Here is a 24,004-nt window from a genome sequence, read left to right as displayed (position 1 = left end):
CAACCTCACTGTTTCGTTGGGGCAAAGTACTTTGGTTGTGTTGTGCAGGTTCCACGTTGGCGCCGGAATCCCTGGTGTTGCGCCGCACTACATCCCGCCGCCATCAACCTTCAACGTGCTTCTTGGCTCCTCCTGGTTCGATAAACCTTGGTTTCTTTCTGAGGGAAAACTTGCTGCTGTGCGCATCATACCTTCCTCTTGGGGTTCCCAACGAACGTGTGAGTTACACGCCATCACTATGAACGGCTCGATTCGTCCTGACAGGTTAGAGATGAACCGTCGGACAAAATTGATCTTGCCGATGAGACGTTGGAGCTCCTTCTTCGTGGTGGGCGGCTGCATGGTACGCACTGCCTCTTGACTTTTCAGGCCGATCTCAATTCCCCGTTCATGAACCAGAAAACCTAGGAACTGACCAGCCGTCACACCAAAAGCGCACTTCTTTGGATTCATTCTCAGTCCAAACTTCCGAGTTCGGTCTAGGATGCGTCGCAAATCATCCAAGTGTCCCTCCATGGAGACTGATTTGACTACCACGTCATCGATGTAGATTTCCACCAACTTGCCGATCAGATCGTGAAATATATAATTCATGGCTCTTTGGTACGTTGCACCAGCATTTTTTAACCCAAAGGTCATGACTACATATTCAAACAAGCCTACTGCCCCTGGTACTCTGAATGCGGTCTTGTGTATATCTTCTGGAGCCATGAAGATTTGGTTATAGCCGGCGTTGCCGTCCATGAAGCTCAACACCTTGTGGCCGGCAGCTGCATTGATCAACGTTTCTGCCACAGGCATCGGATATTCATCTTTTGGAGTGGCCCTGTTGAGATCTCGGAAATCGATGGCCACACGCCATCGGCCGTCCTTCTTTTCTACAGGAACGATACTGGAGATCCATTCAGCATACCTGCATGGCCTGATGAACCCGGCGGCCAACATCTTCTCAATCTCTTTCTTGACCTCTTCCAGAATTTCGGCCTTCATCTGACGTGCTCGTTGTTGGAACGGCCGAAATCCCTTCTTAAGGGGGAGCCGATGCTCAATGATGCTCCTGTCTAACCCAGGCATTTCCGTGTAATCCCATGCAAAGCAATCTGGGTATTCTTTCAACAGAGTTATCATCTGACTCCTCAGATGTGGATCTAACTTCTTGCTGATAAAAGTTGGTCGCGGCTTATCCCCAGGTCCGATGTCGACTTCTTCTAGCTCATCAGCCGATGTAAACCCATACCCTAGCTTTCCGTCGCCCGTTAGATCGACACCAAATTCAGGGAGAACATGTGGTAAGGATAATACGGGCCGATTGCTGGAATCGGCCTTCATCTCGATTGTAACCGGGATTTTTTGGAATTGTCGGGGCCGATCGCGTGGAACGACTTCCTCCTTGTCCTCGCTATGAGAGCAGCTGCCCTCGTCTCTGTCCTTATCAGGGTGGTGTCCAAGTCCTATCATGTTGATGTTGAACGAGAATCTTGGCTGGCACCTCCCAGGGTACGTGCATTCCACCATGTCAACGGCGTATGCCGGTGAATTCGGCACTTCTGGTGCTGCCAACGCGAATGGCAGCGGTGGACGGGACTGGAGTGGCATCTCTCCTTGGTAAGTCCCGAGAGCTGGTCCTGACGGAGAGTACTGATGCCTCATGATTTCCTGGATCACCCGAAGAGCGACACGCTCCAAAGTGTTCACCAGGCTCTCAGAATGGCGGTGTAGCGAGTGAGCTACCATGTAGTTAATCTCCTGACGCAGGGACCTGGTGCGTTCTTCTGACGGGGTGGACATGTCGACTCCATCGAGCGCGCCTTCAGGTGAGAACCCCTTCCACCTGACGCCATGTGAGCGGGTTCTGTGAAAGGAGCCGATGAGGTCGGCTTCGAGGATCGCTTTGACCTCGTCATACTTCTTCTTGAGCTCCTCGGTCAGATCCTCGTACGTGACTGGGGTGCCGTCCGCCATCTCAGATGTAGATGGCGATGCGGTTGATGTCGAAGACGGTCCCACCGGGCGTGCTGCATGTGTTGCGGTCGAAACCCACCGGCGAGCGACAGTGCAACACAAGAGAGAGCCGGGAGGCTCCCAGATCGCGGGCCGGCCCTGGTCCCTCCGAGCGACGGCCCGCAAAGACTCGGCACGCACGTCCGATGCCGGGTGCAGGGCGTGCCACCTGACCTATACCTGGTCAGGAAGGTTATGGAGATGCCTCGCTTAGTTTCCTGCATGGCATACACGTAAACATTAAATACGAGCCTCGATCGGCTCTCAGGTTGTCCTGTGAATCGGCTCAAAGAGCCGATCCACCCATGATTCGCACGAGGTGTACGAATATATGGTGGTCCTGCTTGATCAAAATAAAGCTAAAACGATCTACTACGATTTAGGGTTTTCACCACATAATCGGAACATCCTACTCGTGATTGAGCCTCGCGGCCACGCACGGTGTTCTTAAACCGACCCTAGGCAAGGCCTAAAAACCAACACGAGGTTGATCCCCGGAACATCCTGTCTAGGGCTAGCAAACTACACCCTACGCGCCACTGGATCCTTCAACCCGTTTGTAAGGCCTAACTATGCAGATATTAAACTAATCCTTGAAGAGCAAGGAGCAACCATAACGGATCGGATCTACTAAATAATGATCAAGCGGGGTGCCGCCCTTACACCTAAGATAGGCGTAAGGGCGGCTAGATGTCTAAGGGTTGCACGACGATAGCATATGATACGATGAACAATGCTAACCCTAACACATCTAAGATAACTACGTTGCTCACCATCAAAAAGGCTTCAGCACGAGCAACGCATGAACGGCGAATAAACTTGTACTGCCTAGATCGCAAGATGCGATCTAGGCAGCATGATGCTTACCCGGAAGAAACCCTCGAGACAAGGGAGTTGGCGATGCGCCTAGATTGGTTTGTGGTGAACGTGATTGTTGTTTATTTCATAAACCCTAGATACATATTTATAGTCCGTAGACTTTCTAACGTGGGAATAATCCCAACCGTGCACGAGCCAAACTCTAACTAACCGACACGTATCCTACTATATTACAGATACACGGTCAAACTAGCCCAAACTTTGCATATAAGGCCGATTCACGTATATTCTTCCATGTATATTCTTCAAGCCCATCTTGATCGCGGCCCACCTCTAACTCGGTCAAATTCTGGTGATAACAGAAGGTTATACAAAATTGAACATGGATGCATCATTTTATGCTGAATATTTCTCTGGAGCAACCGGCGCTGAGATACGCGATGATCATGGGGGTTTTGTTGCGGGAAGCTGATGCTCACTCCCTTCAGCAACCGATGTGGCGGCGACGGAAGCTCGAGCTCACAGGGACATGCTCCTAATCGCTAGTCAGGTAGGGTGGTCAAAACTGATAGTAAATAGTGATTGCATGGAACTCTACCATGCAAGACCGAGGAAATTCCACTAAAGCGGTTGCATTGATCTATGAAAAGTGCTCTTTTCTTTTTAGGGTTTTTTCGCATGTTATTTTTTTATCCATTGGCTTGGGAAAGTAGCAAAGTAGCTCGACTTGTAAGACAGAGGGACCCCAGTCGATTGTTTGGCTGGAGGATCCGCCAGATTTCTTATCTAGGCTACGTAAAGTTGCCGTGGTTGCTTTCCCTTTAAAAAATAAATCATCATATGATTACTTTTCCCAATGAATCTTTAAAATTTCAGCACAAGAGTGATTACTTCTCCATAGAAATTCCACTCATGGTAGTACTTCCGAATGGATTTTTTGAAGATTCATTCATTCACAAGGGAAAAAAAGGTCTATTGATTAGTAGGCCACAAGGCCGTTGCTTGGTTCGGATGGGCTGATTACGAAGGAGGTCACACTTTCGTCCCAAGCCAGCAGCCCAAACACTGGGCCCGGCCCAACTAAACTTCAATCATGTCGGTAAGGGTCTCCTCACGCTTTCTCCTTTGTTCCGACCGATACAAGCCTGAACCCCAGCTTCCCAACCCCTTTTCCCGTCCTCCGCCGCCGCCGACCTCGCCTCTCAAACCCCCTCCGGCGCCGTCGCCGTCGCCGTCGTATCCGGCCGACCCCGATATCTTTCGAATACTCCGCACGGGATCTCAGCATCTCAACGCATAGCCGTCTCGCCCTCCCTCCGCAGGTAAGCCCTAGAATCCATCGGTCTCACCCTTCTCTCCGTTCGCCAGCGACCAATATCGCCTGGTCCAGTCATACTCTCGCGGGCATGTAAAATTTGGATTGGTCGCCGGTATGTTTGCTGCTGCTGATGTAATTTATGGGATTGTTTCCCCCGCAGAAGCGCGCGCGCGCCCGTAGCCGCAATGTTTCCGAAGAAAGGGCCCAATCCCTACGGCCAGCCGCCGCCGTACGGGGCGCAGCAGCCATACGGCAAAATTGTAAGGCGCTCTGGAGAACACATCTGATGTTTCGATTGGCAACAAATCATGGTGATGTTGCAAGGTTCTCATATCTGTTTTTGGTTTTGGCAGCCTGGGAGCGGCGGGTATGCGACCTCTGCTGCAGCGGCTGGAGGCGCTGATGGTGCTCGGTTCGGGGGAAGTGCTGCCCAGGGTGCCGTGGGGCAGTATGGAGGCCCCTACGCTGCCGTTTATGGCGCACCTAAGGTAGTCAACTCTAGCCCTAAATAGGTGTCCCCTTGCTGTTGAATATGGTTGCAATTATGTTTGTCTCCTAATAATGTTGCTTCCTCCTCATAGATGTTACATGTGTCATTTGCCTAATTAGGTGTCCCCTTACAGTTGAATATGGTTGCAATTATGTTTGTCTCCTAATGTTGCTTTCTGCTCATTGATGTTACATCTTACATGTGTGAGTCATCGTTTGTCGCTTTGTGTTGTATTCCTATATACCAAAGGCATCTATCTAAGTAAAGGCAGTCAATGTTACTAGCTAACTCTCCAATTCCATCTAAATATGAGCTACATGCTTCAGGGAATTATTAATGGACACACGTGGACATCTGTGATAAGCGAGACCTACTTAGGTGTCCCCTTACAGTTGAATATGGTTGCAATTATGTTTGTCTCCTAATAATGTTGCGTCCTGTTCATAGATGTTACATGTGTCATTCGATGTGTGAGTTGTCGTTTGTCGGTTTGTGTTGTATTCGAATATACCAATGGCATCTTTTATAAGTGAAGGCAGTCAATGTTTCTAGCTAGCTCTCCAATTCCATCTAAATATGAGCTACATGCTTTAGGGAATTATTAATGGACCCACGTGTACATATGTGATAAGCGAGACCTATTTACCTAAGGAGAAAAGGGAATCAACATTCATCAGCTATATTGCTCTTAGAGTTCTATCTTTAACCTGTGTACGGCCTGTTCTGTCATTGCCTTTATCTTTTCACTCCTAATAACAATCTCTTCTACTCCCTGGGCAATTGATGCCATCTTCCAACATAAGCTGTTCATCCACACTAGGGCCTCAGCCTGAAAGCTAAATCCCCCCCTTGACTTTTTTTTTGATTGTAGGTGCAGAGCTTTATATTATATAACTTTTAAAGCAACAGTGTACTCTCACTTATCCCTTTCCTTTCTTTCCCAACATATGCGTCATTTTACAGCTACCACTCTCATGCCTTTGGGGAGGCATCAATCTTAAACACCTTAAGTTATCCCAAACTGGTAGCATCCTGAGCTTTATGTGGGTTGTGTGGGTAGAATGACACTGATGGTCTCATTATTTGCATAAGATTTACTAGGTACAAATAGAAAGCCAGAGCTCCTATAAGGCCACAACCTCATTATAACAGCTTCTTAAGCTGATTTGGTATATCAAAGCCATGATGTTATTCTTGATGTTCAACTTGCGGATTTGCTTCTCTATCAACTAGAATAACAAATCTAAATGAAGACCATACAGCATTGCAAGTTTATCCTCTTAAATTCTCTCACCCCCAACCCTGTTCAGTGTTCAGAACATAGATCTGGTTATGTCTGAGTTGTTCTCAGTAGCGAACATGACTCAGAAGATTGGTGTTTGCAACCCTGAAAATATTTGAGATTTTCCTCACTAAGTCACTCCACATATAGTAAATGATGAGCCAGAAATCTAGTCTGCTGTTTTTCGGTGTTCAGTCCATGTCAACTAATTTCTCGTAAATTTTGGATTTTCTGTGTTTTGCATCACAAATTTACCAGATCTCGTGAAGAAGTTTATCTTTCCCTTTTACTTCACCTAATTGATGCTTTGGTCAAGTTTTTAGTTGTATGGGTCAAGTTATTTGGCAACAAAGTATAATTGAACAAGGGGAAACTACCATTGTTACATTGTTACATGATCTTGTTTCAGAAAATATCAATTAATAATTTAATGTCCTACTAATATATTTTGCAGGCTGGTGGACTCGCTAGCAACGGCCCAGGTTCTTCGGAACTTCTTAGCCGGCAAGCTCATCAAACAACGCTCTCTGAGTCATCAAAGTTCTCATCTGGAGCTGTAGGGTCTAGTCTGGGAAGACCAAATGATGACTATTTAGTTTCTCGTGGGTATGCGCCAAAGCTAGACCAGTACAGCGCAGATTATGAATTGGATAGACGGGTGTACGGTGAACACTCAGCTAATATTGGTAGGAGAGATGGCCTCAATGATTTGGAGAGAAGATATCCTGATCATATTCCTGGAAGCCATCAGGTTTCTCTATCTCTCTTTCTCACACACACACAACACATGCACGCACATTTGTTTCTCCCTTACGAGACATCATCTTGTTCTCATTTATTACGAGCTTTAATAATTCGCCCTTTCTCATTATTGAAATGCTACTAAAATTTTAGGTTTCAGCAACACATCATCCTCAGCTCCTAAAAACTCAAGTGCAGCCTGCTTCTGATATACGGTACGTTTTTGTTCAAATGACTGCGGCAGGCTTAGCTTTATATTATTGTTACTTCTGCTATTTACCTATCGGTATTACTGTTATATTATTCTATTATTATCACTGTAAGGTTCAGTTTAGATGTATCCTAAAATAAATGAAAAATTGCTTCTTCCAGACATCTCTGGCCCATCAGTATGTTTTGGTTTCCTGTACAAAACCTCTTGATAGCCTTCGAAAACTAAATATATAGCTGACTAGCGACCTTTGTGTCTTTCACCACAACAAAACATAGCACATGCACTGAGAAAAGTATGCATTTCTGGCAGACAAGCCGATTACTTTGCAGGAAGAACGGGCCCAATCCATCAAGGATCCCAGGAAATTAGTGCATATGGAAGAGCAGAAGCAGATCATCACAGCTTGCCCGTTCTTGGATCTGTTCCATATGGAGGCCAACAGCAAGCTTCAGTGTTGGGAAGAACTCAGAGGTCAACCATGGACAGCCTTGTCTATGGACAAGGATCATCAAGCAGTGGTTTTGGAGTGGGTCTGTCCGCTGGACGAGACTATGCTTCAGGGAAAAGCTTGCTGCAACCAGCTTCAGAATCTGATTACCGAGATAGCATCTTACCACGTCTACATCCAGGCGTCTCCATGGTCGATGAGCGAACAGGAGACCGACTTGGTTATCGCCGTGAACTGGATCTAAGAGATGACGAGCGTCGAAGGGACCTTTTGTGGGAAAAAGAGAAGGAAAGAGAATGGGAATATGAACAAGAGCTACGGCACCGTGAAATTGAAAGAGAGCGGGACAGGGAGCGGGAACGGGAGCGTGAAAGGAGGGAACGTGAACGAGAAAGAGAACATCTTCGTGTACGCCGGGAGAAGGAGAGGGAGCGGGATAGGAAGCATGTGGCTGTTCCAAGGCGGGAGCGCACTCCTCCAAGAAGACCTGTTGAACGACTACAATCTTCTTCTGTTAGACCCGAGAAGCCTTTGCGGCGTGTTTCACCTCGACGTGGTGCTGTGCATAGGTGGACCTCCATGTTTCCTTGTAGCTTTTGGATGCAACAAGTTGCTGCTTCATCTTCAGTGAAGCCTTTATAACTAACTCTTTTGTTTGTTGTCCTGAAGGCCTCGTACACCTGTTAAACAAATAAAGAGAGAATATATTTGCAAGGTAAATGGATAGCTGTGCTTGTCACATTGTTGCTCAAACCATTAATAATGATGTTAGGGGCTTACCGATCTCCTTGATCTACTCCTGGTCGTAAAGCCCCTTGATTCTTGTCCTTCTGAAGCCAGTTCCTTTTTGCACCCCTGTCTCTGCATACACATGTGGAACTATCTAGTTATATTTGCTTCTGGAGTTCCATTTATTCATCCATCTTCACTGATCCTTGTTTCAGAATCTCTACTAGTAGTAGTAGTAGTAGCCTTTTCTCCTTATCTGGTGCCAAGATATCGCTTTTCTCACTGTGATATGAAAAATCCTGAGATGCTTTCTCTCTCCAATTCGATGACCATCCCCACCTTAATCGCACTCCATTATGCATGATGGTGCAAAAGTGCAATCATCAACACATTTGTCCCCTTCTCTGTTTGCCTCTCCCTTGTGCAACTGATTATGGCTTTGGGTGCATTTATGGAATTTTTTTGGGTTGCTTCCTATTATATGAATTTAATGCTAGCCAGGTTTTCATCTGCAGGTATTTCCATTTCGCTTGGTGGATGCTGATAGGGACTATATATCTTTGACGAAACGATATCCTAGACTAGTCATTTCTCCAGATGTTTGTAAGGTTCGTGTTGTATCAATCCTTCAATTTTTGCCCAATGTGGAATCAAAGGATTCTTTTTTTCATCTGCGATTTATTTATTTTATAGGTTGTCTTGAATTGGCCTAAAGGAAATCTTAATCTTTCATTGCGTACACCAGTCAGGTATGCTTTCTGCTTAACTGCATAATATGGTTGGCTGGCCAAAGTGCTCATTCTTTGTTTTAGGAGCACTAATTTAGCCTATTTTTGAAACTGCCGTGAAACAGCCTGGAGCACGACATCCATGAAGTGGATGAAAAGTTTGACGAAAGAACAGTTTTATCTTCAGAGAAATCAAACAGCAGCAACACCCCAGACACCGTTTGGAATGTGAAGGTTTGTGTTTACAATTTTGTGTTTTCTGTTTCAAAGTAAGGACTAGATTGAGCTACCTATTTGTAGAAGTAGCTATATTTACAAGAATTGTTTATTATAAGTGCCTCGTATTACCATACAAATCTATAATGTATATCAATACGTATAGCAATCTTTTGGCACACTGTTGGAATTATACTCATGCTTGTAGAATGTTCGGACCATCCCTTGTAGTTTCTTAATCCATGCGATGTACTATAAGTTATGGTACTGCATTATCTGAAGGCATTGGCTTTCATAGTTTTTTTTGGTCAGGATTCTTACTCGAGTACTAAATGACATAATTTGTCATTATGCATATATTACATTGTCAAAAAAGCACAAGATTGTTATGTGGGATGTATGCTTAGGATGTACTGGCTGTTTATTTTTAAAGCTTGTTAAGTTTTGATGAAGTATCGCCAAATTGGTCTTTTGTCATATTTTTGTTCTGATGATGGTGCACAGGTTCTCTTGATGAGTGGCATGAGAAACGGTGCGTTCGCTGATATATGTTCATTGAGAAGTGCTGAGGACCGAATAGCGCATTGGAACAACGTCTTAAAATTTGCTGTATTTAAGAAGGATCATGCACTTGTTGCAATTGGAGGTCCTTGGAATGCAGCAATGGATGGTGGAGATCCATCGACTGACTGTTCTTGCTTGATTCAAACTGCTATCAGGTATATAATCAAATATTCACATGATGGATGATCTGCAGTTGTACTGAAATTCATTTTATTCCTCGAACTGGATGTTGTGCTAAAATTCACTTTAATTGTGCAGATGTACTAAGGAACTGGTTCAGGTTGATCTATCTCACTGCACCCACTGGAATCATTTCCTCGAGGTATTATTTTGGTCTTCTGATGAACTTGCTTGCATTCTTCATTAAGGAAACAGTATGCTTCCATCAGACTGTAATAGTAGTAAGATATTATTGTTGCTCATCAAGGAATGAAAGATGTAGGTTTATATTGTAGACGTTTCAGTTCCATCAGAATGGAAGATTATTCCTACTGTACTGACTGATATTTCATGGGCTGATATATTCCACATTGAAAGTATATGACTTGATTTAAAATGGACCAAAATATGTTTATTACGTGCAAGCTGCAACATCTTCTATAAAGCCGAAGTGGAATATGTGTTGGACCACTATGACTCCTACCTGGCAGGTTATAGCACACATCTTAAATCATATTTTTTTCGAGTCCTACAGGCGCTTTTGACTCCTACCTGACCAGTATGTGCTTTTGTCATCATATGAAGTCCATATAATTTTTATTTAGCACAATTTTGCTGCACATCTGCGAGACACAAATCCAGCCCTATTCCCCACCCCGACCTAAACTACTGAAATCGTCATGATTTCTCTAACGTGTACTGTTTGCAGATCCATTACAACAGAATTGGCAAAGATGGGCTCTTTAGTCATAAAGAGATTACTGTACTATTTGTGCCAAACCTGTCAGAATGTGTACCTTCAGTAGATTTATGGAAGAATACCTGGATTGCATACAGAAAATCGAAAGCAGACAGAGAAAAACTGACTATAAAGAATGAAAAGGTTAGTTTGTTCTATGCTGGTTGACAATTTTGTAGCAACATACTTAGTTATCTTTTGAGTTGGTCTTTAATAATCAATACTAACAGATCTCTTTCTGACTGTCATACTTTAGGTCCCTGGTGATACAAAAGAACAGAAGAAAGGAACAGGTGATGACCATTTAAGGAAGGTTGATATTGCCAAGGATGCTACCAAAATTGAGAAAGTTGATACTAAAATGGATGAGCAGCAGGGGAAAGATGGAGAGGCAAAGCTTGCTGAGAAAGAAGGGACACAACTTATTGAAGTTGAGGAGAGCAATAAGCAAGGTGGAGACCATTTAGGGAAGGTTGATATCGGCAAGGATGCTACCAAAGTCGAGAAAGTTGATACTAAAATGGATGAGCAGCAGGGCAAAGATGGAGAGGCAAAGCTTGCTGAGAATGAAGGGAAACAACTTGTTAAAGTTGAGGAGCACAATAATAATGGTGGAGATCTTCAAGGAAATACCTCTGGTGGTGCTCCCGTTGACCTTGCCGTTGAGGATAAAAAGCCCACGCGAAAGAAAGTGATAAAGAAGGTCATCAGAAAAGTTGTTCGCGAAAAGCCAATTGCTGAAGCTTCATCTGACAGTTCGTCTCAGGTGGACAAGACTGTCATGGCAGAAACCGTGAGCAAAACTGTGGTAGAGGAGGTTCAGCAAACAACTGTGGATGTTAGTAAAGAGAAGGATGGAGCCGTCATCAGCCAGCCCGAGACTAAGAAATCCGGGAAGAAGAAAATAATTCGAAGGATTGTGAAAAGAAAAGTTGTTGCTTCAGGATCCAAATTGAATGAGTCTACTGTACCTGCTGAAACAAGTAAACAAGGAGGGGAAATTCAACAGGAAAATTGTGATGTAAGCTTAACTGATGCTCCGAATTCGCTGATTAAGCTGCCAGAAGGGTCAAACGTTGCTGCTGAAGTGATTTCAAATCAGAAGAAAGGAGAAAAGGCTGATAAAGGGACCATATGTACCGAGAATCAAAAATCAAATGGAGATAAGGTTAATGAACAGGAAGTTGTGAAAGAAAAAGTTACAAATGAAGTAGGGGTAAATGGAACGAAAGATAAGACAAAGGATGATAAAGAGAAAAATAGTAAAGACCTGCAGAAGGATCCCAAGCTAAATTCACTTAATGATACCAAAGAAAAGAAAAAATCCGATGAACCTCCTAAGCATCCAGGATTCATTCTGCAGATGAAAAAGAGTAAAAACTCTAAAGTACGCCTAATGTATTCTGTACTTCCTTTTAATTTCGTGTAGTGTCGTGGCTCACAAACCTTAAAACTTCCACATTTTTTTACTGAACTACTTATTTGCAGCTCCGTTCAATATCCCTTTCATTGGATGGCTTACTAGATTATACAACCAATGACACTGAGGAGTCTGTATTTGAGGTATATTTTCTATCTTCATTTTAACAAATGTGTTTGCTTTTTTATGTAACTACTATTGAGTTGTGATTTATAGCACTTTGAGGACTAATCTTTATTACTCCATCTGATCCATAGTAAGTGTTGTGGTTTTAGTGCAAATTTGAACTAAAACCAAAACACTTATTATGGATCAGATAGAGTACTTTTTCTGGTTATTTTCATGTTACTTGACATTGATATGTGCTCCTGTTTTTTTTCAGCTTTCTTTGTTTGCGGAGTCATTCAGTGAAATGCTTCAATTCAGAATGGGCTGCATTATCCTATCTTTTCTTGAGGTAAATTTATTTTGCTCTGCTGACACTTTGTTAGTTTAGACAACTGTGACCATTAATATATTTACAAAATCCTACAAATTATATAATATAAAAGTACCCTTTGGATGAAGCTTCTTGGGAACCAGATGGAGTATTAAGTTATGATAATCATATTTCCTGGTAAACCGTGGCATTAAGGTTGTAACTTGTTGCTAAACAATCCTGTTTGGCCTTTTTTTGATCTTGGTTTCTGTTCTGTCTTCGTAACAAGAGGTTGCAGTTATCATGTTTAGCTGGAGGTTTCTACCCATTTGTATCTGCCTACCTCTGGGTGTTTGATGTTCGTTTGTTTCACAGAAACTGCACAAGCATTATGTTACAAAGAAGAACCAACGTAAGCGCCCAAGGGAGGAAGATCTAAAAAAGGAAGACGATAAATCATCAGAAAAGAGATCGAAGACAACCGATGACAGTCGTACTGAAATCACCCCTAATAATATCAGTGCAGTAAAAAACGATGAAATAATTGAAGATGATGTGAAAAACATGATCGTAGATCAGACACCAGCTGCTCCTGTTGAACCTGAAACAGAAGAGAAAATGGAGGAAGAAGATCTGGATTATGAAGAAGATCCCGAGGAAGTAGAAATATACGAAGAAGACTATGACCTGGATGGTGCTACTGCTGAGCAACAGGTAAACATTCATTGCACACAATTTTTGGTATACTGGGTATTGACAATTGTGAACTGACAGTCCGATGTGCCATTTTTTTACTGTTGCATTCTAGTCATTGCATTATGGTAGATATGTTCATTATATACTCAGATATTATGGAATTTGCACCTTTGCTTAATTGGTCATTTTTACAATAAGGAATTTATAGCAATAGACATATGGAGCATACTTTTTAAGTGGATAGTTTCCATCAGCGAGTAAATTACATATAGGTTTGGGGCAACGGTTGCGAGTAGGTACCAACTCTGGTAATTTTATCAAGTGCAACTTCTGGGGCAGCTTGTAACAAATAGAGCAATTCTGTAGTTGACAGTGAATTAAGCACGCGGACCCACTTGTCAGCTAACGTCCGTCTGCCAGCCGTACATGCGCGCTTGCCACTTTCGTTTGGAGCTTGTGCATGAGGCCGGTAGTATTTCTTTCGGACGCGGAGCTTGTGCACGTTGAGCGTCCATGCGCACCGCCGCACCAGCACCCCCGCGCGCCATCGCCTGTGCCACAACAGCACGCGACTGTCCAGCGCCCACGCTCGCTACCGCCTGCGCCGCACCAGCGTCCGTCCAGTGCGCGCCGCCGCCGTGCCTGTGCCTGCCCAACGCCGCAGCAGCACCCGCACCGCCGTCCGCGCCACACCAGGGCTGCAGCCCGAGCTGCTCCAGCGCCCACGCCGCTGCCCGTGCTGCACCAGCGCACGAGCCCATACATCGCCCACGCGCGCCTCCCGCGCGGCTCAAGTGCCCCCGCGCGCCGCCTGCACCGCAGCAGCGCATCTTGGCCTGCAGCGAGGTGGGGGAGGCCGCGCTCGGCGCGGCGAGCATCTTGGCCGGCAGCACGGTGAGGTGGCGGAGGACGTACGTGGCGGCAGGGCCCCAAAGCGACAACATGCTGCCATAGTAGGTGGCGGCAGGTACATGTGGTAGGGTGCCTCCACCGGCGCTGGCGGCAGGCGAGCGTGGCATCGCGTCCGACCTGCGCGCGCGCACACACCAGCAGATCACAGGCTCGCAGCGAGGGCGACCATGACGCGACCAAGACCAAGCAAGCCAAGAATAGAAAAGATCGGGCATGGCGAGCGTGTGCACGCTCCTGTTCGTTGCCGTGTGTAGTTGCGGGCACTAGCTAGCTCTCGCTCTCACGGATGGAGGTGGAAGAAGAATCAGGGAGACAGTATAATTTTCTGGCGACGAACGCCCTTGCTGCACATACAGCTATATTTCCTTCAGCTCAAACTGAAACTCGCACTCAGACTTCAACGAGCAGTACAGGGGTTTTATACCAGGCCAGCACACATGCGCACGTACGCACGTTGCCCACTTCCTCACGCTCTCTCTGCCACGCGCACGCACGACGCAGCCAGACTCTAACAAACTGAACGTGATCACCTAGATCATGATCCCTCCCTGCTCATGCGGGAGACCTTGTCACCACCTTGACCGCGAAGCTTGCGCACACAGCTTCCCGTCTCCATCGCCGCACTACTGAAAACCTAACCACAAACCGGCGGACACGACCTGACCTGAACGTGGCCACACCAGTGTTCAGATGCTACCTTAACAACGACGCAGAAACAAACATGAACTACCGAACCTAGACTTAGCCACGCACATGCTGGGCATGGCGTGGTTTATTTCTAACACCGTGCTCCCTCGCTGGCGGTGCTCCTGGTCACCATGGCCGGCCGCGCCGCTGTGCGCGGGGTGTGCGCGGTGGTGCGCGCGCTCTTCGCGTGGACGGCAGGGTCGCCGTTCATGCACGTGGATCAGGCACAGCGGCAGAAGAGCGGCGCTGCGGCAGCGTGACCATGAGCTGCGGGTGACGCTGCACCGACGGAGGACGAAGCATTGCGCTCATCAGCGCGGTTGCCGGGGTGTCCAACGAGCTGCGGGTGACGCCCAAGCATGCATGCAGGTCCACGTACATGGCTAGAGTTTTTTTAGATTCGTGCATGGCCAAAGCTGATCCGGATTTGTGCATGGCCAAAGACAGCCGTTAGCTGACAAGTGGGTCCGCGTGCTTAATTCGCTGTTAACTCCAGAGTTGCTCTATTTGTTACAAGCTGCCCCAGAAGTTGCACTTGTTAAAATTACCAAAGATGGTACCAACTTGAAACCGTTGCCCCAAAAGTTGTACCTATATGTAATTTACTCTCCATTAGCATTAATGTTATTGCCAACTTCATCCTGGACTCTTGTAGAAACTTGCTTGCCTATGTGCTCAAGCTAACCTCTCAAGGCTACTGTACTTGTTACATTTGTGTAGTGTTTTGACCTAGAGCTTACGACTATAGTGGCTTTTACAGCTGACCTGCTTCCATGGTCATTGAATGGTAGTTCAAGGTTCCTGTAATGTTTTACTATGTACCAGATTGTTTTGTCTCCCCCAAGAGATTATGTGCATCTCAGCATCTGCATTAACCTGTGCACGTGCTGCAGGATGGGGGTAATTTGAACAGTACCGAGTCCAATCCAGAAGAAGTTAAAGGAAACAAGAAAGGAGGGAAGGTGAACGAATTAGAAAAGCCTGTTTCAGGGGAAGGCACGCCTACTAAGGCAGAGAAAGGAGGTTTGGTAGAAGTCGGGGAAAAGGTAGCCAGTAAGGAGGGGAAGGTAGCTGTATCGGAGAAAGGAGATTCAACAAAACATGATGTGGTTGATAAGGACCTGTTGCAGGTAATTTTTCTGTTATAAGAAATTGAAGAGTTGCCATAAACGCCAATATATTGCTAATGTGTGTGGTTTCCCCCTGTCTTGCAGGCTTTTCGGTACTTTGACCAAAATAGAGTGGGTTACATCAAGGTAACATACTAACGAGGATTTTTTTTCCAAAACCATGATCGCCTTCTTGAAGTATTACTTGCACTCTTCTTTTCTTGTGACTATTGTACTTATGTTGCATTGTCCATACGTAACCTGCAGGCTGAAGATCTAAGTCGCATTGTTGACAACTTGGGCAAGTTTTTGTCCAATAGAGACGTGAAGGTCAGATATTTGAATCTCTTATTTACCTCCCCTAGACATGAATTGTTGAAATTTTCTAGGAACTCTGTTTTGTAATTTATTTACACCCTCCGGTCTATCATAAGTGTCGGGCATTTAGTACAAAGTTTAGGGAGTAGTATCTTTTCCTATTCTAAAATTTTGAATTATGTTTGGACCAAAAATGTAATGAAGTCAAATAAGCAATTCTCCATTAGTTCACACAAAGGAAGCATCTCTGCGTTTTGACAAATGCTATTAGATTTTTATGCCTTTTTTCTTTCTTTCTGCAGGAGTTGGTGCAGGCAGCGCTTGCTGAAAGCAATTCTGCAAAGGATAATCATGTTATCTACACAAATCTCGTGAAGATGGTTGATCTGTGATGTATTCATTTGTAATCGCGGGAGGTCGCCTGACAGTAGCAATGTGAAGTCGGAGCTTATTCACCTAAGATCTACTTGAAGGGTGGTGAAGATGGTGCATGAAGTTGACATAGGAGTTTTATTGTCATTTTTTCTCATCAAGGAGTTCCCTTCCATGTTTCTGTCAGCATGCACTGTACAACTTTGAATTTCTCCTTGTAATTGGTACATACTTTTTTCTGTTCTATGGAATGATCAGAACGTTAGCTTGAACTTAGAAAGCAATTAAGCAGTGTTTGTTTGCACCGAGAGTCTTTTCTCAATTTATATAATTGCCTGGCAAGAAATTATATTGTGCCCATTTGCTTAATCAGGTGCCCGTTATCTGCACCTGACTGCCTTTCTCTACTCTGGGATCCCCAAGTGTGTTAGGATGGGTCGCTATCGACCATTCTACATAGCGCCGGATGGATATAAGTTTTGGCCCTGGGAGCCTATTTTTCCGGCGGCGAGCCCAGGATGTAGGCGAGTTCGTACATATATTTGAATTCGGCCAGATGGAAATATAAAAAAAATACTACATGTCGTCGTCGCTCGAGGTCTCGGTGTTTGGCGCCGCCGGCGACATCCCCGGTGGGAGGAGTGGGGGTGGTGCTGGCCTCGATGTGCGCGAGTACACGGGCGAGCGTGCGACCGGGCGCACCCTACCAGCGGCGGCTGGCGGCGTTGTTACGCGCTGGAGGAGGGGGAGGGCCGTCGAAGGCTGCGAGTTCCCATTCGTGCCGGAGACGGAAGAACTCGTTCCACGCGTCGTAGTTGTCGGCGCGGTACCGCTCCTCCGCGCGCTGCTCGTCGGTGAGGGTGCCCAGCACAACGTCGATAGCGGCATCGAGCTCGTCGCGTCCCACCGGAAGCGGCGGGATTAGGACCCCTCCCCCCCCCCCCGCTCAGGCGCCATCCTCAGGGCACACGGAAGTCCGGCGGCGCCGCGTAGCTCGCCATGTGTACAAGTTCCGCCTCCCACTGGTGCAGGGAACGGCGACCGAAACCGTTGTTCGCCGCGCAGCCCGCCATTGCTCGCTGGTTGAGGTCGATTGAGGAGAGAAGATAGGGCTGGGGAGAGGAGGGAGACGGCGGTGGTGAATGCGGCGAGACGCGGTAGGTTCGGCGATAAATAGAGAGAGCCGCGCGTGAATCCGAGGCGACGCATCCGGCGAAGTCTGACCGGCGGCAGGCTTTTGAAGCGCGCGCAAGACGATTGGCCTCTGTCGCCGACAAGTTGGGGCCACAAGCCGCGCGGGAAGTTTTCTCTACGTTTTCCGCGCTTTACTTTCGTCCGGAGTTCCCGAGCGCTCCCCGGGGGGCCGGGGATGGCCTGGGCTCGCCGGACGGATAAAAGCCCAAATCCGAACGAAAACGAGGAACCGAGAGCCCGGCTGGGCCGTTTTCATTCGTCCGGATGAAAAAAAAGGGTCCTAGGGGTTCGTCCGACGGTTGGAGATGCTCTAACATACTGTAGGAGATAATTTCCTTGGTGTGTAAAGTCGAAAACAAAAGTTGTACTATTACCCCAAGAAACAGCAACTTGGGAGTTCTATCTTCAGCGGACGTGAAATAGGAGCCACGTGGCACCGAGGACAACAGCGAGAATGTTATGATGAGACATAATCCTGTCGCCGCCGCTGTCACCGTAGATGTTCGGGTAGTCGCCTAGCGGCGGCTCCAGGTCGTTGAAGTCCCCTCTTTTGAAAGTGTGGCTGCACCCCCTCCTGAGGGCGTAGCGCACGTCCTCGACGGAGGCGCCGTTGTAGAACCTGAAGCCGTCCAGCGCGCTGGCCACGCAGTTGAGCACGTCCTCCGTCTCCACCACGCACTGCCCGCCGCAGTAGTAGTCCACCGCGCCCGGCGGCACGCCGATGATCCCCGCCGGGCTCAGCCGGTACGCGTCGTCGCAGCACCCGTACACCTGCGACCAACGGCCGCCGGGGCAGAGACGACTCATCAAGGTAAGAGAGAGAGAGACGGATCAAGGAAATCGAGGATAGTGAGAGTCACACAACGGTTGCGTACCTGGCCGTCCTCGAAGCACTGCAGCGACCTCGCCGGCGTGTCGGGCAAGGGCAGAGGCTCGATCGGCTCTGTCACAGAGAGAGTTCACGTCAGTTAACTTTGGAAATGTTAGCATGTGCGCTCGGCTGTGATCGACGGGGCGTGCTCATTATACCTGCGTTGCAGTAGAACGCGCAGAGGCAAAGGACGGCCGCGAAGCCGCACCAGCGGCGGCCGAGGCTAGCGGGGAGGCTCATCGGCGAGCCGGCGGAGATTCAGCTCCGTGCTAACCCCGGTGGGTCCATGGTGAAGGATTTATAGTGGGAGCGAGATGATCGTCGATTCGTCGATCGGTAATAAGAACGAGAAGTAATGGTAAATTCAGACCAACCTGCACCTACCTGCTTTCTTAGCTTCTGGATGACAGCAACCGCGGCAAGAAAAAAATGCGTCTGGATCAAAGTACAGAGCGGCCATCTTTCTTGTTCTACCGCGAACGGCAAACATGTAAATCATAATACACAGATTGTCTTTTCATGCTACAACGATCTTGTTTCTGTATAGACCGAGCATGCATAATCGAAACTGAAAAATGAGTAATCTTCAGTGGCGATACAAAAGCAATACTCCGTACTTGAACGGGAATGTGCAGCAACTTACGCGGAGGCAGAGCCAGTTACAGCGTAATTCAAAACGAAGCCAAAAACTTATCCCAAATTGGAGATGCGGGGTATCGATCCCCGTGCCTCTCGCATGCTAAGCGAGCGCTCTACCATCTGAGCTACATCCCCGTGGTTGTAATATTTTATGCTAATGACCTGATGTACAAACCATTGGGTCTTATCAGTTGGTACAACTAATTTGGTTTAAAATTGAGCCCAATGTGGTGGTGAACTGGTGATAAAGCCCAATCCAAGCTAACCAGTACACCAAGCACAGCTAAAAATGTTGCAGCTGGGTGAAGCCGGTAGTACCGGCCTCAAACAGCAGGGACACGGGCCTGAGCGAAGCACCAATAGATCGATTCGAGCTACTGAGCCTTTTTTTTGCGGGGAATTCCAGGACTTTTATTCATAAACAGAAGCTCCTGCACTGTCAGCTTGGAGGCTGATCGTGAGGAGGCTGGGTACAGAATCCATCCAACAGCACGTCTCAACTTGTGTGCAAGCTAGCTTAGCACATAAGTGGGCCGGCACATTGGCTGATCTTACAACATGATGAATAATAAAGGAAATAAAATATGAGGCTAGTCCTTCAACATCTAATAGAATTGGCACTATTACTGAACGCGAAACCGCGCGCGAGTCCTAGAGTTGTACTAACTCTAAGCAATCAACTTCAAACATCACTCGCGAAAAACCTCGTAGCTTTGCAAAGAGCACTCCTTCGAAGTGACATCGCCTCCGCAATAAGTGGATCGGTAATTCCAGGCAATGGTTTACACCAAGCTCCAATAAAGCCAATTGGAGATCGAGCAACTCCTCCTGCTCCAGCCTTCAACATCTCAATAGAAATTCCTGCATCAGTATTGATTTTAATCCAATTATAATCAGGAGTCCTCCATCGATTCGAGCTACTGAGCCTTGGGCGCTCGCCCCTTTGCACTTTTCACTCAGATACGTATTTTTTGACAATCAATACCCTGTATATTCATAATAAAAAATAGTATATGGTAGAGATACACGAGCTGTCTCGAACATTACAAAATAAAGTTTAAAAGATACTAGCAAATCTCGATGTTTTCAAACTCTTTCTTCTTCCAAGATACAATCATGTACTTTCCTGAAGGTAGCCAAAGCTAGATAACAAACCATAGATATATAAATACCAACGAAGGTTCTACTATATTTTTTAATTTTAGCCGCAATGCTAATACTGCGTGCACACGCGCAATCATTGAAATAGTCAATCAACATCAACAAGAGTACTAACGCCAGTATGTCAGGGAATAATAACCGATCAGACTTATCGACGTCGATGGATAGTCGAGAGTATAAATCACCATTGTCGAGAACGTAACAACCGGGACAAAAACTGCGAGGATAATCCTCCTCGCGACAACCATGAGAAAAGATCCAAAATCGATCTGGCGAAGCAAGATCTGGACACCCATACTTAGATAATTGTAATCTTTCAACACCATCATTGTCGTCGGGAAGGAGATCTCGCCGTTGAACGAAAGGCCGAAGATCACTTATTGCAAACGATGCCATCTCTATTAAGGGGAAACCAACAAGAAAATGGCTACCAAAATCCTAACATATGCTACTGAAAAAACTACTTTTATTGAAAACTCCACACGTAGATCGGGTTCTCCACTCCTCCCGACGCTGGAGGAGGGGAACCGATCTATGGAGGAGGCTGAAGTGGAGGCGGCTAGGGCTTTCTCTAGAGGCGACGACTATAGAAATGATCTGAGTTAGAGGTTGCACTAGTAGAAAAAGGGCCTTTGGTCAGGCACCTTTGGTCCCGGCCGTGTCCTGGGCCGGGACCCAAGGCCTGGCCACGTCGCCCTGTAAATGCTACAGCGTACAACACCCATAGGTCCCGACTCGTAAAGACCCAAAGGTCCCGGTTCGTTTCCCAAACCGCGACTAAAGGGTTTTGCGCCACGCGGCGTTTGCGGCACCCCCTTTAATCCCGGTGCGTATTCCCAACCAGGACCTAAAGTCAAACGATACAGTTTCCCGCGGAGCCCGATCGCGCGTCGCCATTACTGGCCGTGTCGAAACCGAGCGTCGGCGTGGAATCCGAGCTGCCGGCCGGCACAACCAGCCACTGTTCATCTTCCTCTTCCCATTGCTTTATAAGCTCACCATTCTTCACCATTGCCACCACACTCTCTCCATCTGGCTCCTCTCCTCATCCACCATTTGCAAGCTATAGCTCTAGCTCTCTCCCCTCTCTTCGTCGATGGAGCACCTCGTGCGCGACCCGGCTCATCGGACACGGGTTTACTACCTCAAGGCCGAAGGGATGGAGGAGGCGTTCAAGGTCACGGTCACGCTCCGCGCAAGAATGGTGAAGAAGAGGATTCAGGGCGTGAAGAGGGACTTCATCGACGCCGCAACGACCAAGTGCGTCGGGTTGGACTGCGAGTTCACCAACCCTCGCAAGAAGAAGGCCGGTGAGGAGCAGCGCGCCACCGTCCTTCAACTCTCGGTGGCGTCCGAGACGTTGGTGTTCCAGATTATTCATGCCGATATAAAAGTGCCACGAGTGCTCAAGGATTTCTTGGAGGACGGGAACATAAGATTCTGTGGCGCCGCTATCGGCAACGATGTGAAAAAGCTAAGACTCAAGGGCATTCACATCAATTCTACGTACGACCTCCAGAAGGTAGTCCCAAACCCCACCACCAAGACCACTCCAAGTATATATGATTTGGAAAATCATACCATTGGGACAAACCTTGAGCAGAAGAAGTACAAACACAAGAAGAAGATGGACGTCACCGCGCAAGAAAAAGAAGATGAACTCATTTTTGGATGGACCAATTATCTATTGAGCTACGAGCAAGTGCACTATGCAGCACTAGATGCTCACCTGGGTTTCGAGATTGCTAGGAAGCATTGGATGCTAGTTGGCTACTAGCCATGTTGATCATATCAATATTTAGAGATGATGAGTAGTGATGGTATTCTATATTTGTATGAACTGAATCGATCGTTTCAATATATATGAACTTTGTGTCTTTCATATATATGAACTATGTGTATTTTCATATATATATATATGAACTATGTGTATTTTAATATATATGAGCTATGTGTCTTTCATATATATGAACTATGTGTCTTGTGTCCGTGCTTGCTTGTAGCACAACGTGCCTGCTTGCTTGCTGCTGAGCTCCTTTTACCATGTGGGAATTAGTCAAATGTATTCACTAAACCAAGTTCAATTTAATTAGTCCAATTTATCCATCATGATAATTATGCAGTGAAGATGAAGATCTTTATCCAATTGTTTCCTTCAAAATGTAGTTGACCGCACTTGGATCGCCGATATAGTAGGGGCACCGAGCGCTCTGGCACTGTGCCACCTACTCATAGACTGCTCGTTCTCCAGGATGGTTTGGTTTGAGGTCCTGTCGTGGATTCGATCCACTTCAGGCCCTCCCACGGCTGAGGGCGACTTCACGGTCGCTGGTGGTGCGGACCGCCCCTCGCCAGTTGTGCAAAGGCACTTCGTCGATTATCATGCTTACAACATGGCGGATATGGAAACACCGAAACGCGGTGGTCTTTGACAACGCATGGCCTTCGGTGACGTCCCTATTCAACGGCATCGTGGCGGAGGCGCGGCAATGGACGGACGCGGGAGCCCGGGTGTGCGCCACCTACTCACGTTTTTTCTAATAATAAATCATATATTATTTGTCCAATTTCGGTTTACAGATTTCAAGATATTAATTATTTAGCAATATTATATGAATAATGCATATATTATTTTATAACAATAATAATAAATAAATAAATACATAATTATTTCATATTCAAATCACTCACATTTTTCTAATAATAAATCATATATTATTTGTCCAATTCCAGTTTACAGATTTCAAGATATTAATTATTTGGCAATATTATATGAATAATGCATATATTATTTGATAATAATGATAATAAATGAATAAATACATAATTATTTCTTAGTCAAATCACTCACATTTTTCTAATAATAAATCATATATTATTTGTCCAATTCCGGTTTACAGATTTGAAGATATTAATTATTTGGCAATATTATATGAATAATGCATATATTATTTGATAATAATAATGAATAAATACACAATTATTTCATATTTAAATCACTCACATTTTTCTAATAATAAATCATATATTATTTATCCAATTCTGGTTTACAGATATTTTGGTTTCAAAAAATACAGAACTGTGACATTATGGTATAAGAGTTAATATAATTGATATGGTAGTATTTACAACAAGGTACAATCACATTCCGGGAGCACAGCAGGAAATAACCAAGGAGTTAAGCGTGCTGAGGGTGGAGTAGTGTGCGGATGGGTGACCGACCGAGAAGTGATGACCAAGTCTACAAGTGTAATTAGTATTAAAAATGATCCAAGTAAGAGAGTAACAAGTCAAACAAAAAGAAAAAAATGAAATTAGAAAAATAAAAAAATATAATTACTGAAAATAATATCTAGTCGCGGTTGGAGTTATGGACCGGGACTGAAGGTTCTCCAGCCCAAACCCTGTGACGCGACCATGTGGATGGCTATTTGTCCCGGCTGATAACTGTCTAATTAGTCGCGGTTGGCCAACCAGGACCAAAAACCCTTACGGTGCGGGACTGAGGGCCTGTCTCCACTAGTGTTGGCTTCAGTGAGGTATGTAGGTAGAGCATGTGTCTTGGGCATAGGAGTGAACTTGGTATGTCAGAGTTTCACCAGAGAGATCTACTTGATGGCTTCAACATGAGTAAGTTAAAGTTTACCGCTTATTGTGAGTACTTCTTTTTACCACCGCATAATTTCAGAACAGGAAAACTCAGAAACCACTGCGGCACGCAGCTGTAGCGCATCCTGCCAGGCAAAATGGCTTGGATCG

At 46.0% G+C, this 24,004-nt stretch overlaps 3 protein-coding genes and 1 non-coding gene across 4 annotated transcripts; 2 read left to right on the top strand and 2 right to left on the bottom strand.

Annotated features, from left to right (window-relative positions):
- The first annotated feature begins 3,957 nt into the window (after positions 1-3,957).
- Positions 3,958-16,684, top strand: LOC127295661 (protein SHORT ROOT IN SALT MEDIUM 1). Its single transcript, XM_051325654.2, has 21 exons — positions 3,958-4,142; positions 4,299-4,398; positions 4,492-4,626; positions 6,365-6,661; positions 6,805-6,866; positions 7,175-7,882; positions 7,983-8,028; positions 8,558-8,650; positions 8,736-8,791; positions 8,896-9,004; positions 9,491-9,705; positions 9,809-9,872; positions 10,419-10,592; positions 10,705-11,835; positions 11,937-12,011; positions 12,251-12,325; positions 12,662-13,000; positions 15,475-15,711; positions 15,796-15,837; positions 15,958-16,020; positions 16,311-16,684. The coding sequence occupies exons 2-21, from the start codon at positions 4,324-4,326 to the stop codon at positions 16,398-16,400; spliced, it is 4,086 nt and encodes a 1,361-aa protein (XP_051181614.1). The 5' UTR covers positions 3,958-4,142; positions 4,299-4,323; the 3' UTR covers positions 16,401-16,684.
- Positions 16,685-17,878: 1,194 nt separating this feature from the next.
- Positions 17,879-18,741, bottom strand: LOC127348956 (uncharacterized). Its single transcript, XM_051374802.2, has 3 exons — positions 18,604-18,741; positions 18,450-18,517; positions 17,879-18,345 (listed from the first exon to the last, which is right to left on the bottom strand). Exons 1-3 carry the CDS (start codon positions 18,683-18,685, stop codon positions 17,980-17,982), a joined length of 516 nt encoding a protein of 171 aa, XP_051230762.1. The 5' UTR covers positions 18,686-18,741; the 3' UTR covers positions 17,879-17,979.
- A 405-nt stretch (positions 18,742-19,146) lies between these two features.
- TRNAA-AGC (transfer RNA alanine (anticodon AGC)) lies at positions 19,147-19,219 on the bottom strand. The gene has a single exon. It is a non-coding gene; the product is annotated as a tRNA-Ala (tRNA).
- A 2,122-nt stretch (positions 19,220-21,341) lies between these two features.
- Positions 21,342-22,022, top strand: LOC127347689 (uncharacterized). The gene has a single exon (XM_051373851.1). It carries the CDS (start codon positions 21,342-21,344, stop codon positions 22,020-22,022), a length of 681 nt encoding a protein of 226 aa, XP_051229811.1.
- Positions 22,023-24,004: the final 1,982 nt, after the last annotated feature.

The sequence above is a fragment of the Lolium perenne genome, chromosome 4 (assembly GCF_019359855.2).
Source record: "Lolium perenne isolate Kyuss_39 chromosome 4, Kyuss_2.0, whole genome shotgun sequence".
Classification (NCBI taxonomy): domain Eukaryota; kingdom Viridiplantae; phylum Streptophyta; class Magnoliopsida; order Poales; family Poaceae; genus Lolium; species Lolium perenne.
Note: the sequence above shows the minus strand (reverse complement) of the source record. Positions and strands in the feature narration are given on the sequence as shown.